The sequence below is a fragment of the Mustela putorius genome, unplaced genomic scaffold, assembly GCF_011764305.1.
Source record: "Mustela putorius furo isolate JIRA1106 unplaced genomic scaffold, ASM1176430v1.1 tig00003972_pilon_pilon_pilon, whole genome shotgun sequence".
Taxonomy (NCBI): Eukaryota; Metazoa; Chordata; class Mammalia; order Carnivora; family Mustelidae; genus Mustela; species Mustela putorius.
The window spans coordinates 8,603,471-8,619,049 of record NW_025422115.1 but is presented as its reverse complement, the minus strand read 5'-3'; the positions used below and the strand labels follow the sequence as shown (position 1 = coordinate 8,619,049).

At 43.9% G+C, this 15,579-nt stretch overlaps 2 protein-coding genes across 11 annotated transcripts in view; one reads left to right on the top strand and one right to left on the bottom strand.

Annotated features, from left to right (window-relative positions):
* Positions 1-9,223, top strand: part of MTMR10 (myotubularin related protein 10) — a 53,034-nt gene extending 43,811 nt beyond the window's left edge. For 3 of the 4 annotated variants that reach the window (XM_013060098.2, XM_004759862.3, XM_045070756.1), the window contains 3 exons: positions 935-1,105; positions 5,040-5,222; positions 6,045-9,223. In XM_013060098.2, the coding sequence (XP_012915552.1) occupies positions 935-1,105; positions 5,040-5,222; positions 6,045-6,641 (951 nt within the window). In that variant the 3' untranslated portion in view covers positions 6,642-9,223. The other variant, XM_013060099.2, reaches the window with a different exon arrangement.
* Positions 9,224-10,092: 869 nt separating this feature from the next.
* The window catches only part of FAN1 (FANCD2 and FANCI associated nuclease 1), a 32,947-nt gene continuing 27,460 nt past the window's right edge, over positions 10,093-15,579 (bottom strand). For 4 of the 7 annotated variants that reach the window (XM_004759856.3, XM_004759858.3, XM_004759857.3 and 1 more), the window contains exons 11-14: positions 14,957-15,060; positions 14,132-14,326; positions 13,397-13,525; positions 10,093-10,354 (exon numbers count right to left, since the gene is read on the bottom strand). In XM_004759856.3, the coding sequence (XP_004759913.1) occupies positions 10,217-10,354; positions 13,397-13,525; positions 14,132-14,326; positions 14,957-15,060 (566 nt within the window). In that variant the 3' untranslated portion in view covers positions 10,093-10,216. Of the gene's footprint in view, positions 10,355-13,396; positions 13,526-14,131; positions 14,327-14,956; positions 15,061-15,579 lie in introns of those variants that run through there. The other 3 variants (XR_001180707.2, XR_200002.3, XM_045070755.1) reach the window with 2 other exon arrangements.

Genomic DNA, 15,579 nt, shown 5'->3' with positions numbered 1-15,579 from the left:
TCTTTAGTCTAAGACTAGTGATGGATTAGCATCCAAATTGATGCACTTATAAAGATGACTATAACTATAGAAGTGAAATTCCAAAAAAAATTGACTGCTGCATTTCTCCAAGTTGAAAGCTGCTTGAAAAATGCTGTATTATCTCTTCTGTAAAGCAGATAATGAACACGTTAGGTATTTTGAAAAATCAGTTTTGGAATATCACATTTTCTTAAAATGGGGCCCATGTGTGGAGAATGGAAAGTTGGAGAGGGTCATCTTTTTGAGGGCTGTGGGCATTGTGAATGGCCCCGCACGCCTCTCACGGATGTGCTTGTCGTGGGAAGCGCGGCTTGACTCGCGGGCTCTCTGTTTCACCACCACCTTCTGAGGAAATCCCAACACTGACTGCTTCACTTTTAAGTTGCCGGGACTCCGGGATACAATGGCTGTCTTCAGCTGCTGGACTTGGCGACCCACCATATGACCGAGAGACTGGCGCCAACCGCGTTCTGAAACTCTGCCAAGTTTTCTGGGTGCTGAGCCTGCACAGTCCACCAGAAGCGAATACAGAAGTTGCTTTTTGCTTTGGGATTATTTTTTTCTTTTTTTCAGTGTTCTAAAGAATTATTTCCAGGGCAAGCTTTATCACATCTCTTAATGTCCCCCATTTATACAGCAGCAACCTGTCCATTGGCTTTGCCATTTCAGCTCAATAGGCTTCTTCGGCAAGGAAGGGCTGTGATGTTTATGGAAGCTGAACCTACCTCTGAGCTTTGGCAGAATCCGTGTTTAACCTGCCTGCATAGCCTTGGCATAGCTTGGGAGCTTAGTGTTTTAGGCTGAGGGGTTTTCTTAGTAATCTCTTCCTTAATGTGAGCCATAAATTTGGAAATAAATGGGAACAGTTGAAGGCTAACATTGAATGATCCCATTTTCTGTCTATGTCTGCCAGTCTCCCTTATTTTTGCTGTTTTTGGATGCCACGTGGCAGCTGCTCGAACAGTACCCGGCGGCCTTTGAGTTCTCAGAGACGTACTTAGCAGTGCTCTACGACAGCACCCGCATCTCCCTCTTCGGCACCTTCCTCTTCAACTCTCCTCACCAGCGTGTGAAACAAAGCACGGTAAGTGATGTGTGGCGAGAGCAACTGCTCGGTTTGTCTTACAGCTTTATGGAGGTAGAATTAAAGTACAGTTAGCTGCATGCTGAAAATACATCAATTAAAACTGTCTCAGCTACCATTTTAAGCTGCAGTTTCTGAATGAATTATTTAAAGACTTAAAAAATCTAGGAACCTGTTTCATTTTTATGAGTGAGCACGTTAGGTGTTTTTCTCTGATGTACATTGTACATAATAAACCAGTTTTTAGGGGCGCCTGGCTGGCTTAGTCGTAGAACATGTGACTCTTAATCTCAGGGTCATGAGTTCAAGACCTTGTTAAGCATGGGGCTTACATAAAAGAGAAAGAAAAAAGAAAATGTGATAAATAACAATTAAAAAAACCCAGTTTTTAAAGATATAAATTATATAAATTATTTTATATATATATTTATATATATATATATAAGTTATTTTAACCACTGTAAATGTTGTACTTTTATATTTATATTTTCACATTTGGGCTGTCCAGATCGATAATTAAAAAGGTTCTGCTGGAGGACTTTTATTTCCTGGAATAAAAGTTGTACAAAGCAAGATTATTTTCTTTAAGAGTTGTGTGGGAAGGACTGTCAGAGATGAAGGGTACCCATGTGCTAGACTGAGATTCTCAGTGGGTGCTGGCTTACCAGGTAATCTCAGAATCCATGTCACCTGCCACACAGCAGTCCTATTGGGGTAGGATTATCAGTTTCTATTCACATTTCATTGACCTAGAGGAAGAATCGTGACTAAGGAGGGTCTCAAGCCACGCTTGAGAATAACTTCTGATTGCCATTGATAGAACCTTCTGGAACCACAGGTTCTGGCTCACGCACATTTGAACCAGCAGTGGGAATAGCTGGTATATTCTGTGATAACCATTGAGAGAAACAAAAAGGGCAGCTCTCGTGGGCCTCTCAGAAGACTTTCTAAGAAGGAGGTTGCCGTCTTGGTGAGGGGTAGGGTCCTCAGCCTTGGCAATAAGGCCCTTGGCCAGGCGACATAGCCTGGATTAACATGAGTCCCACCCAAGGTTTGGGGGACCAGTGAGCCCAGGTTCCTCATCTGTAAAAATGGACCCACAAGACTAACAAGTATTAGCTTTGGCCTCGTTCTGTGAATGGAAAACATTTTGTCAACTGTGAAGCATTATGCTGCACTGTTTTCTAAAGAAATGAATTGTTCTAGATGTGGATATGAAAGACAAAGTGCACTGGACATTTGAAGAGATGATTTTTTTTTTTTAAGATTTTATTTATTTATTTGACAGAGAGAGATCACAAGTAAACAGAGAGGCAGGCAGAGAGAGGAGGAAGCAGGCTCCCTGCTGAGCAGAGAGCCCGATGCGGGACTCGATCCCAGGACCCTGAGATCATGACCTGAGCCGAAGGCAATAGCTTAACCCACTGAGCCACCCAGGCGTCCTGAAGAGATGATCTTATTCAGGCTGTTGTAGTACGAATAGGAAGAACTTTATTAATGAGGGATAGCCCAAAGTAAAGGAGGATGCCTGGAGGCTTATTACGAGAGACAGGAGACGTGAGGGAGCAGGTCTGGGCTCAGAGTAGGTGAGCCATGTCTCAGTGGTGCTGCTTTGCAGGGGCTCAGGGTTGGAGAAACTTAGCACTGTCATAGGGTATTTATTTTAGGTTGGAGAGTTGGAAGAAGATTTTCATAAAATATATTCTCTGCTTCCCTAGAAGAATGTCACCTATCCCAGTCCCATGCTGAGACCAGCAGTGGGCTTGGGCTCTTGAAGTGTGGTGAACTCTGTCCCTAAACTAATGGACTCTGAGTTGCTCCTTTTTGTTTCTCGTCCATTGGCCGTCATCCTTGCTGAGCTGTGGTGGTGCTGTGCATGGCACTGCTTGCCTGCCCTGGGGCTTCTCCCCTCCTCTCCCTTCACTGTCCCGCGAGCACACCCGTAGACACACACACACACTACACACACGTGAGCCTTCAAAACGTACATGAGGCTAGGAAATGAGACAGCCTTGTTAGACGGTAAAACCTTGGATGTAAAATGCCAGTACGTCAGCCTGGTGGTCCCCGTGACCACTGTGCCTTGGGTATGTGGGGGGGGGCGCTCTGTGGAGCCCAGGTTGGCTTCCGAGAGACAGTCACTCCTCCCCCTGCTTCTTGGCTGGATTCTGGATGTGCCGACATAGGTTTACAAATAGATTTCTGTGGAGGAATAAAAGTTAATATTTTTTTTAAGTGTATCATCTATTTTTCCTGGTCTGTCCTCCAGTGCTATATTTTTTTTAACTTGACTTTTTTCAAAAGCTTTTCCTGGCAAGCACTAACATCAGATCCCTCCTGCCCTCGGTGCTTTATTATTCATGATTTGATCTTACAGCCAGACTCCAGGCCGGCAGTGCCGCCTCTGCCTTCCCTGGGAAACTGACTGTTGATTTGAGGTCCTGATTTTTAGCATGACTGCTGTTCTCAGTTCCTTCTACAAAGACTTTTCCTTCTTTTCTCCATTCTGAGGCTGCCTTAGATGCTCATGGTCAGGTACTATTTGTGGAAAACCTAATCTTCCTTGGAGATATTTTTAGTTTTCAAATTTAAAAAAAAATGACTGATTTCTATATATTTTCCTAAGTAGGCCATTAAAACAGGTTGGGGTTTATGTTTTATTAAATTTCAACTCTTAACAATAGTATTTTTTTTAAATGGTGCTTAATGGGTTCAGTTTTACTCATTTGAAATAGACAATGTTGTAAACTGCCCTGTGCTGTTAGATAGCTTACCTGTTTCTGGCTGGCCCCTAGTCGACGTGGCGTGGGTCACACCTGTGGCATGGAGCTGACCTCCTCACTGCTTTTCTTTCTTTTTTTTTTTTTTTTTAAAGATTTTATTTATTTATTTGACAGAGAGAGATCACAAGTAGGCAGAGAGAGGAGGAAACAGGCTCCCTGCTGAGCAGAGAGCCCAATGCGGGACTCATCCCAGGACCCTGAGATCATGACCTGAGCCGAAGGCAGCGGCTTAACCCACTGAGCCACCAGGGTGCCCCAGCGCTGCTTTTCTGATGACACTTAGTTTTTGCCTTTTTTTCTAATTTCCAAAGAAACTGGTTTTTTGGAGAATACTAGAAGGTACACAGAAAATACGAATCCATCGTCTCCCACCATCGGAGAATCGATATCTTGAGATATTTCCTCCAGAGAGCTAATAATCTGCATAAACCTGCTTTTGTCACTCAGCTGAGATGAGGGTCATGCTTTGAGATGCTCCTCACCTCCTCCACGCAGACGCAGTGGGCTGTCAGCCCGCACCCTAGTGCCGCTGGCTCCCCAGGCTGCGTGAGCCCGGGGAGCAGGTGGTCCGGCCTCCGTGCATGGTCTTCATGGTCTTGGCCAGACACCAGGACGATGCACAGTGTGGGGGGCGGCTTCCTTCCTCGCTGCTCCTGGGCTATGGTTTGGATATCAGAGGTCACTGGGTAAGTGCAGGGTGTCTCTTCACCTAGAAGAATGGGGTAAAATAGACGCCAGTGATTTCCATCCGAAGATTGTCTTGCACATCCATTTTGAGTACATCGTGTGCTCAAAAAGTAAAATGCTCCAAGTACAGAAGTAACCGCGACATGTTTCAGACTCTGTGGTATCATCTCTGTGAAATTTCACTTCTAATCACTTGCTCACTGCTTGGAGGCCTTGCTTCCTTGGGGTCTTCCAGGAGAAAAGGCCCTCTGCTCGCAAACACAGCATGTGAGGTGTCCCTCTGAGGCATGGTGCCAAGAATGTCTCTTCTCTCAAAGCAAAACATGCTGCCCTCGGGGAATAGAGTTGCTATAGTTCAGAAAATTCAGCTTAAATAGTGAGTGGCTCATCACAAAAAAGGCATGTATGTAAGAAAATCTTTCATTTGACAACTTTTCAAAATGTTCAAATATTTTATTTTGCAGGAATTTGCTATCAGCAGAAATATCCAGTTGGGTGACGAAAAGGGTTTGAAATTCCCCTCCGTTTGGGACTGGTCTCTTCAGTTTACAGCAAAGGATCGCACCCTTTTCCATAACCCCTTGTACATCGGGAAGAGCACGCCTTGTGTGCAGAACGGTTCTGTGAAATCTTTCAAACGGACAAAGGTAAATTACAGAAAGGCACTGACAATAAAAACCTGGTGTTTGCTCACACCTCACACAAGGTATATTTTCAGAACACTGAGTATTTTTTTTTTTTTTTTAAAGATTTTATTTATTTATTTGACAGAGAGAAATCACAAGTAGATGGAGAGGCAGGCAGAGAGAGAGAGAGAGGGAAGCAGGCTCCCTGCCAGGCAGAGAGCCCGATGCGGGACTCGATCCCAGGACCCTGAGATCATGGCCTGAGCCGAAGGCAGCGGCTTAACCCACTGAGCCACCCAGGCGCCCCCAGAACACTGAGTATTAAGAGCCAAGTCACTTCCCTTAACGACAGTGCCAGAACAGATTCTGAGGAATCATTTGCTTTGTACCTGAAATAACCCTGCCCCGACTTTTCTTCTTGGTGACTGAAGCCCACAGAGTTTGCTCAGCCTCTGGAATTTAGCAGATAGGAGCTCTGAGCCTGGGGGGCCCCATTCCTGAAACCCATCTGCTTGCCTGTTCTTTCTAGAATGAGCCAGGTGTGCACTTTTTCCTAACCAAGAAGTCTTAGAAATTTGCATTTAAGCAAATTACTGAACAGGATGTATCCCCTCCCCACCCCCATGCAGGCAAGTGCTGAGAGCCAGAGTCCGTCCCTAAAAACGTGGAACTCCAGTGGAGGAGGATCGGGATGAGTATTACAGGGAAGGAACCAAATGTTCTTTATGGCCGCAGTTCCACCATCTCTCATAGTACTAGGCTTCTGTTTGCCACTGCCCCTTTACTGTCTTTCCAAAAAGGGGAGCCCAGGAGAAATAATGCAAAATCCTGTCTTCTGCACAGAAAAGCTACAGCTCCACACTGAGAGGAATGCCAGCTTCCTTAAAGAACGGAATCATCGGTGACCAAGACTTAGTTCCAAGGAGAAATTCATTAATATTAAAAGCAAAGCCCGACCCTCCTCAGCAGCCTGATGGCCAGCGCAGCAGGATGGAGCGGTATTTCAGGGAGTGGTTTTCCAAACCGGCCGACCTGCACGGCGTCCTCCTGCCGCATCTCTCTGGGACACACGTGAAGCTCTGGAAACTCTGCTACTTCCGCTGGGTGCCCGAGGCCCAGATCAACCTCGGGGGCTTCATCACTGCCTTTCATAAGCTCTCCCTGCTGGCCGACGAGGTGGATGTGCTCAGCAGGACGCTCCGGCAGCAGCGGGCTGGGCCTCTGGAAGCCTGCTATTCGGAGCTGGACAAGAGCAGGCTGTACTTCCGGGCCAGCGGCCCGCACGATGCCTCCGCGACGCCCGACTTCCTTTCCTCCTCCTTCCCCTTCTCCCCCGTAGGCAACCTCTGCAGACGAAGCATTTCAGGAACACCATTAAGCAAATTTCTAAGTGGGGCCAAAATATGGTTATCTACTGAGACACTAGCAAATGAAGACTGAAATGTACTGTTTTCTGAACATTTTGAGGGCAGCCATAAACTTTTCCTCTGACTTAAAATTGCTAACCTAGGCATTTGAGGCTCCAAGAATTTTCTATGTCAGAATAACAGTTGAAATTTGCACTAATATTTAAAAATATGTTGAATTGTGCGTCTTTCATAATTTTTTTTTAAATATAGGCAGAACTTTTCTTTCTTATGGCCTCTTTTTTGTCATTTCAGGCCTACCTTAGTTTTAGGTGATCTGTAGGCAGACATTCCCCCACTCTTAATACTGTGAGCAAACGAATCAGGTTTTGTCTGTGGCATTTATTTTGTCCGCATCCATTTTCTCCTGCTACCTTCTAAAGGTTACCTGGTCTTCAGGTGAGCACCCCAAAGAAGCAGACACCAGGAAAGCTAAGAAATTAATTTTAAGTAGATTTTCAAGATGCATCTGGTAAGCGCCCCTCACAGGTGTTAGGTAGTATTTGTATATGTTTCTGGTCACTTGGTTCTTGCTAATTGAACTCACTTGAGGGTTCAGTATTTCCAGGGCCATAATTTATTGGAGGTCACCTTGTTTGGTACCGTAGATCACTGTGTTTTAAAATCATGAGTTTGCTTTTACCCTCATAGGACTAATATGCACTGTTGACTTTAAAAGATTTGCTGTAGATAATACAAACTTAGAAGTACCTTTGACACTAATATTAATTAAAGTATGCATTAACACAAAGTTAAACACAATTTCAGTTTTTAAAATTAGGGTGTTAAAAGCCTACATATTAGAAACAGGTTTCTCACCACTGAGCTTCATACCAATAGCCAGGAGTGCCCAGAACTGCATTTCCTTCCCTCTGAAAGTCAGTGAGGACACCGCAGTCCTGTGGGGAGGACCAGGTTGGTGACAGCAGGAGGGCTGAGTGCTGTCTGTGCAGAAATCCACCCTCGAAAATAGAGGTCTTGCTCAGGCATTCGGGGCATTGCCTGTCAGGATTTCCGGTGCAGTTAACTGTTGCTGACGCTTTCCCTTGGAAATTGCTAATGAGGTGGTGAGTCTGCTCACCTGTACAGAAGGCCCTTCTCCCACGGACAGATTTCTTAGTGGTTAGGTATAGCCAACAGGACAAATAAAAGGGCACTCCTCTCAAAATACTGCCACCTTAATGTGGAGAGAAGCCCCCCCCCGCTCCTGGCCTCTGCCAGCAGTATTGTGATGGAGAAGCACACAAGGTGTGTGTTGGTCACATTGTGGGATAGGAACCCAGGACACACAGTGGAGGCCCTGAGCAAGGCTCGAAATGACAATGGCGGTCAGCACCACACCCTGGTCCCTGTTTATAGGATGGATGTTTTCTAATTGGGCGGTTACTTAGAGTTTCTTAAACTGCCACCTTAAGCTTTAAAGAAGTTTTATAGTGAAGTGGTTAATATTTTCTAAAACAAGTTTTTTTTGAAGCCGTATTTTACTGTTAGTGTGTAATGAGTAGCTGTTTCTATTTGAATTATTCTCCTTTTTACAAATGATGTCTCTGGACTTCAAGGACAGAAGTTTTTAGAAAATGCCTTAAGAAATGCATCTTGTGGCTAAACCCAATGTTTTTGCCAGCTTGTTGCCTAGAAGATAAGGGCTTTTTTTCAGTTTATATAAAGAAAATAGCACTGTTGCCATTAAACATTTTATAGTCCTTGATTGGAAACCAGTCCCAATCCCCTTAAAATCTTACAGCGTATCCTGTCTTAGAAAGTATAATAATTATCCCTTTTTGGTTAAGCTGCCTTTTTATTATTACAGATTATCCTAAATTGGAGGGTGTTGGAGAGGGGTTGTTAAACATTTATTTCTTTATACTTCTCTTTCCTCACACATTTATTTCAATCCCTTTAGCAGTTTTTTTGTTGTTAATTTACAAGCTTAAAAAAATTAGGTACTATTAATACTATTTTAAAATAGAAAATGTGCATATTTTTGTATGATAATCAAGTGTACTAAAAATGGTTTTTCGTTTTATTTTTGCTGGACAGTTGTTATATCATGATTATTGTGCCACAATTTACCGTGCATAATATGAAGAACAACTATACCGGCTTTAAGTCCTGGCTGTTGTAGAGCTGCCTGGCACCTGTGCTGGCAGAAAGGCAGCGGAGGTGACGGAAGTCTTGTGTATGGTTATGGACGCCGCGCTGAAGAGCGCCTCACGCTCCGGCCCCTCTGCCCTGCAAGCCAAATATGTGCCGACCGGACGCCACGCGGCCCTCACAGCTTGGGACTTTGTAGTACTGAACTGAAAGGTGTACAATGTCTTACTGTTATTTTATGATGGAAACCAGTTTTAAAACCAAAAATGTCTTAACTTTATTTAAGAAAAGTATATTAATTTGTGCTAACAGGGTTAAAATTAGTCTGCATACCTTCAAGAAAACCTGCCTGCCGTAGCAGTAACCTCAAGTAGTTAGAACTTGATTTTGAGAGAAAACTAAAACCTTTGTGCCTAAAATTCTGACTTGAGTTAAAGTAGGATGAGCAGGAAGTGAGAGATCTTGTTCAACAGTGATGAATGTGAAGGAAATTTTGACTGCTAAATAAAATTTCCACAGAAATTGGTTGTTGTAGTTATCAATACGAAATCATCTACAAGAATGCAGTGATTCAAGAAGCGAAGGCATTTTCTTCCAACAATACTTGTGTGGGTCTCATCCACTCCATTGTTTTGCCTGCTCTAATCAGAACTGGCTATAGTTAAGGCCATGTGGGTATTAATGGACAATGCCCTAACCTGTCCTTCCATTAACTAAATTACCAAGCTGGGGAGTAACATTTCCCTAAAAAGGCCTTTGAACTAGTCTGGGGGGAAACTGGGGCCCCCATCCTGGACTCCTGGTCCTATCGTCCTGGTTAGTTGCCGTCCTACCATAGACCTTCCTTGGCTTAGAGCTCTTGGGAAGAGCCCAATTGCAATTACACTGTCTATATAGAAAATTGCCCCTCTAGTCATTAGGTTAGGGATGAAAAGGGACAGTTGCCTTTGATAAAGACTGTTCATTCCTTTGATAATCTAGGCCCAATTAGTAAAAGCAAGTTAAAAGTTATAGAACTTAATGAGAATTTATTTTTAATTCCCAGAGAAAGAATTTGTGCCCTTCTTTAGATAATCCTAAAGCAAGAATGTTCAACAGCTGAGTGTATCAGGGCAGGAGAGAAAACCTTAAATTCAGGTCTCTCCAATGTACTTACTAGAAACATCAAGAATGTTACTTTTATGAAGGACCAAAAGCTGTGAAACATCCCATTTGTTTGTTTTTTTTTTTCCCCAGCTGTTTTGCAAGTCTAGTTTAATAACGTAGATGCATCCATTTCCTAAAATGGCCACCAAGGTACTGACCTAGAAAATTCATTACCTGCTCTGTGTGATCAATGAGTACATTTGAGCCAAGACCAAGTTTTGTGACACACAGACACTGTACAGTGATGGGTCTTAAACTCTCAGGTTTATTACTGACATAACAAAATCAAAGTTAATAAAATGTAATGATGCTTTATACTTTTGAAAATCAATCCATTTGTCACCAGACACCCCCAGCTCCACAGCTTAGTTAAGTGAGGCTTTTGCTCTTAGCTCCAATGGCAACCACGTGGCAGACTTCTACCTCAGCCCCCAGCTTCTGCAGTTCATCCAACCAGAGCATTTGCTTATGTGAAAGACGATCGTTGGGGCCTTTAACTTCCACCAGCTGGAATGTAAGTTTAAAAAAAAGTTATTAGTATCTTACTGAAACAATAGCCACGTATGCTATAGTAGTTTTCACCTATACTGCTCTACTTACATATATAAAATAAAGATACATGTATGGAACTCAGAATTATTCTGTAGAAAGTAGGCAGTTCTTCACAAAGAACTAGCAATTTGATTCTGATTATACAGTTGAGAAGCAGTTTTAAAGCATGCACTAGATTGTTGCTCCCATGCTTAAAACCCTTTGATTACTTTCTCTTTATTTGCAGTTAAATCCAAACTTTTGCAGTCAAATCCAAACTTTTGCCAGGACCTCTAAAACTATGATCTGGACTGTGCCAACCACTCCAAAGTTCCTGAGAAAGACCAGCCTCTTCCCAACTGAAGGGCCCTTACATATGCTTACTGTTCCCTCTGCCCGGGACATTTCTTCCTGTTCTTCACAGGTCTGACTTCTTACTCAATGCTTAGCTTAAATTCATCTCAAGAGAGGTCCAGCACATCTCTAAGGAGGGTCCTTCCTATGCACTTCCTCCACGGCATGTATCCAAAGACAAAACTGTGCATTACATACCAGCTTCATGAAGGCGGAGACACTGTCAGTTTTATTCACTGCAGATTAATGAACTTCAAAACAGCAATAAAAACTACCCAGATTTTCCAAATTTGATGGAAACTATAAACCCAAGGATCAATGAACCCCAAGAAAAGAAACATAACACTACACAAAGAAATAATTAAGTAGCATAATTGGTGATAAAAGGAATATTCTAAAAGCAGCTAGAATATTTTAAAGCCTAAAGGTAAAGATTACACATATATCATTAAAAAACAATCTAAGCTAGAGGACAATGGACCATTTTCAAAATGCTGAAAGAAAAAAGCTGTCAACATAAAATTTTTTTCTTCAGAGAAAATACGCTTCAAAAGCAAAGATGAAATAAAGACTTAGACATAGAAAACCTAAATAATTCATCACTAGAAGGCCTCATTTCAAGAAGCGTTAAAGTTCTCTAAGCAGAAGGAGGACGACATCGCATGGAAATGTGGATCTTTACATAGGAATAACAAGCAGAATTTTTATCTGGTAGAGGGGGTGCCTGGATGGCTCAGTCAGTTAAGCATCCAACTCTTGATTTCAGCTCAGATCACGATCTCGGGGTCTTGGGATCAAGCCCTTTGGGCCCATGCTCACCAGAGGCTTGAGGATTCTCTCTCTCTCTCCCCCACTCTTCATCAACCCCTCCCCCCTGCTCATATTCTCTCTCTCTCAAATAATTAAATCAATCTTTGAAAACAAATTGTATCTAGGGGAGGAAAAATAATTTGTATCTATGTGAGTAATTACAAATATTCTTAAATCAACTGTAGAAAGCAAAAAAAAAAAAATATATATAGAGTTTGTAACATGTAAAAATACGATGTATGAACAGAACAAAAAGACCAGGAGAGGAGATACAAAAACATACTCTGTTCTTTATACTGTACAAGGGATGGCATAACATCACCTGAAAGATGGGAAGTTTAAGATCTACACAGTCAACACCAGAGTGTTGACACTTACAACAAAGAATTATAACTAACAAGCTAACAAAGGATTAGAACACAATCTTAAAAAAAAAAAAAAGATGAAGAAAAATGTGAGAAAAGGAGAAAAGAAAGCTCAGACAAACAGAAAACAAGTATCAAGATGGTAGTTTTTTTTTTTTTTTAAAGATTTTATTTATTTATTTGACAGAGATCACAAGTAGGCAGAGAGTCAGGCAGAGAGAGGGAGAGAGGAGAAAGCAGGCTCCCCGCCGAACAGAGAGCCCAATGCGGGGCTTGATCCCAGGACCCTGAGATCATGAGCTAGCCAAAGGCAGAGGCTTTAGCCCACTGAGCCACCCAGGTGCCCCTCAAGATGGTAGCTTTAAAGGCAATCATCAATAATCACATCAAATGTAAATGGTCCAAATACCCCATTAAAAGGCAAGAGATTGTCAAAGTGAATTAAAAAGTCATACCCCGCTATAATGCTGCCTACAAGAAGCCCGTTAAAGATGAAACCAGTTAAAAGAAAGAACAGAAAAAGATACGTCCTGTTAGCACTAATCAAAAGAAAGCTGAAGCGGCTATTTACTAGTATCGGTTGATGTCTGAGTGGAGAACACTACCAGGAATAAAAGAGGGTCATTTCACGATGATGAAGAAATCAACTCATCAAGTGGATGTGACAGGCCTTCAAGTTTATACATCTAGTCACAGAGCTTCAAAATATAGGAAGCAAACTGGAGAGAACTAACTGCAAGGAGAAATACACAAATCCACAGTTCCAGTCTGAGATATCCCGTGACCCCAAAAGCATGATCCGTTAAAGAACAGAGAAGTTGGACTTGGCCAAAATTTAAGATTTTTGCTCTTCAAAAGATACTATTATGAGCATGAAAAGATAAGCCACAGCCTGGGATAAAATATATCTGATATGGGATTTGTATCTAGAATTTTATTTTAATCTTAGAACTCAGTAATAAAAACCAACCTGGGATGGGCAGCAGGGGAAGACCAAGGTGAAGCAAGGTGGCCCTTGGCCTTGAACATGTGACAAGGCATTCACTCCTGGGAGCTTAGAGAACAGCACCCCATCATCTCAGCATCCCGGTGTTCACACCTGCAGAATTCCTTCCCTTGGAGGGGGGCACTGGAATCTGTGACTTGCTTCTAACACAAGAATTCAGCAAAAGTGATGGAAGATCCCTTCTAAGATCCGGTTAAAAGAGACTGACTCCCATCTTGCTCACACTCTGGCTCTTCTCGCCTGCATGCTCTGATGAATGAGCTGCTAGGTGGAGTGTTGCACAGCGGAGAGGAGAGGCCTCTATAGCCCCTGGTGTGGAGGCCCCACCAACAGCAACCGAAGAACCAGGGCCCTCAGTCCAACAGCTTTCAAGGGATTCGATCTTGCCAACAATCAACCAAGAAATGCCTAGACTGGAGCCTTTGCTTAAGTTGCTAAGGAAATTATCATGGAAATAGGACTTTCCATTCTGATGCAACTGACCTTACAGCGATGGCTCTGGGAGTCCCACACCACCAGGTCGGGGAGGCCCCCTCGGCAGTGTCGGAAGTCTGTGGCCAGGCGCCGGCACACACCACTGAGGATGGGGCCGCCCAGGCAGGAAACGAGGTCCTGAACACAAAACACAGGGCTGGTTAGCCACGCCTTACAACAGAAATCCTAGAATACTTTCACTGATCATGAAACAGAGAAAACTGTAATTCCACAGAGAAGGATTCCAAGGACAACAAGGGTCATTCTGCTGCTTGGGTCAGGGCCAAGGCCACAGGGCCCCTGGCCAAAATGCCCACCACAAGCTCTGGGAAATTAGGTTTCCTTTGCCCAGTCAGACTTCTATCTAGTCGGGAAAACCCTGGGGAACAGCTGAGGAAGAGGGAGTTTGGTGTAAATCCTCAGAAATAGGACAAGGATGAAGGCCAGTAGTTGCAGGGACAGGAAGAGCACCTCCCTGCTGAGGGTCATAGGTCAGGGAAAGGGAAGCTGTCAGCTAAGGGGAAGAAAGCAACACTGGGCTTACTCTGTGTCCTGATATGGTCCCACCAATAACAGGGACATCTGGACTAGGGCACTAGAATCTCCATGAATGTATATGCAGGACCATCACATAGAGAAATATGCGTGCATGAACACATGCACACATGTGTACAGATCTTGCCAGAAGCACACCCAGCACTGGGGGGTGGTACTTTCTGGCCAACTCTCCCTGCAGATTTTCACCTGAGCTTGCTGAAGAGAAGAAAAGCGATCCCAGCTGACCAGGGAAGCCACTCTGCCCTCCTGGGCCTGCCACGCAGCTGCCACCCAGGCGCGCAGGCTCTCCATGGGCGCACCATGAATCTGCTGCAGCCTGGCCTCGATGGCCGGCCGCCGGCTGGCGCAGAAGCTGTCAGTGCACAAGTCCAGCGGGAAGGCCTGCGTCATGGGGAAAACAAGCCCTCGTTGGGTGCCCGGACAGAGCCGGGGTCATCAGAAGAACACTCGATTCCATAAAATCTGGGAAACTGGCCAATCGTATTAAATTGACACATTCTTCTTCTCAAAAGAGAAGTAAAAAATTAAGTAATCGCACGTAAAGCAACTTATTGCACTGGTTTGTCAGAGTTGTAATCGGTAAAAGGAGCCTTCGGTTTACATCAGCAGTGCTCTCACGACAGCACACGCGGGGAGGCCTGGCCCTGACAGGAGACTGACTGGTCAAGGTCGAAGCTGAAGAAACCCACACTACACGTTCAAGTGGAATGAAGGTAAAGTAGGTAAAGTAGGTTCAAGGTGAAAAGTTAACAGACTTACATTTTAAGATCTGTGGATCCAAATGTAAAAGTAGGTTCAAGGTGAAAAGTTAACAGACTTACATTTTAAGATCTGTGGATCCAAATGTAAAAGTAAAGACCATTCTTACAGAGAATCAGCACCATCTCAGAGCCCGTCACTGGCAGGCTTCTGATGGCTACAGACACGGCCCGCAGGCAGGCGGGAGGCACAGAGGGCAGGAGCCGCTGCTCGCCTAAAAAGCACACCCGGGGTCTGGCGTGACCTGCGCACCTGGTAGGCGTTTCTGAAGACGTCTGGTATCCCGTCCATGAAGATTATATCCCACAGGAGGAGGCCGAACAGCGTGCTGAAGGTGGACCCTTCCCCGTGAATCCCTAAGACAAAGCAACACACACAGCAAAGTCAGGTTTTTCTGTTTTTTAAAAACCCACCATAACCTACTGTTTACTCATTTTGAAGGAAATAATAGATTTTAGTTTCAAATGCAAAAGCTGTCCATTCCTAACTCATCTTGCCATTCCTAACTCATCTGTTTACATCACTTTGCTTATATACAGAAGGCTCATTTAAAAGCAAAAATCTTAGTAATTATGGGGAAACTCAGACCCATAAAGTAACAGTTCTCCAACTTTAATGAGAAATGTAAGGAACGTGTTTAAAGATAAATAAATGAAAGCAGATATTCCCTCCTCAGGTTCCTGGGGATCGATTTGGCGGGTGTGGGTGGGCCAAGACCCCGGTGCGGGGCTCCGTGCAGGGTCCCGCTGCCAAACCTGCAGAACGGCTTCCCAGAACAGATTTATCAGAGAAAAACCAGCACCCAGGAACCCGCAGGTGCTGTCTCCGTCCACCTCACTGGACCTAGTGTTCCACTGCTTTGTCCTGGACAAGTG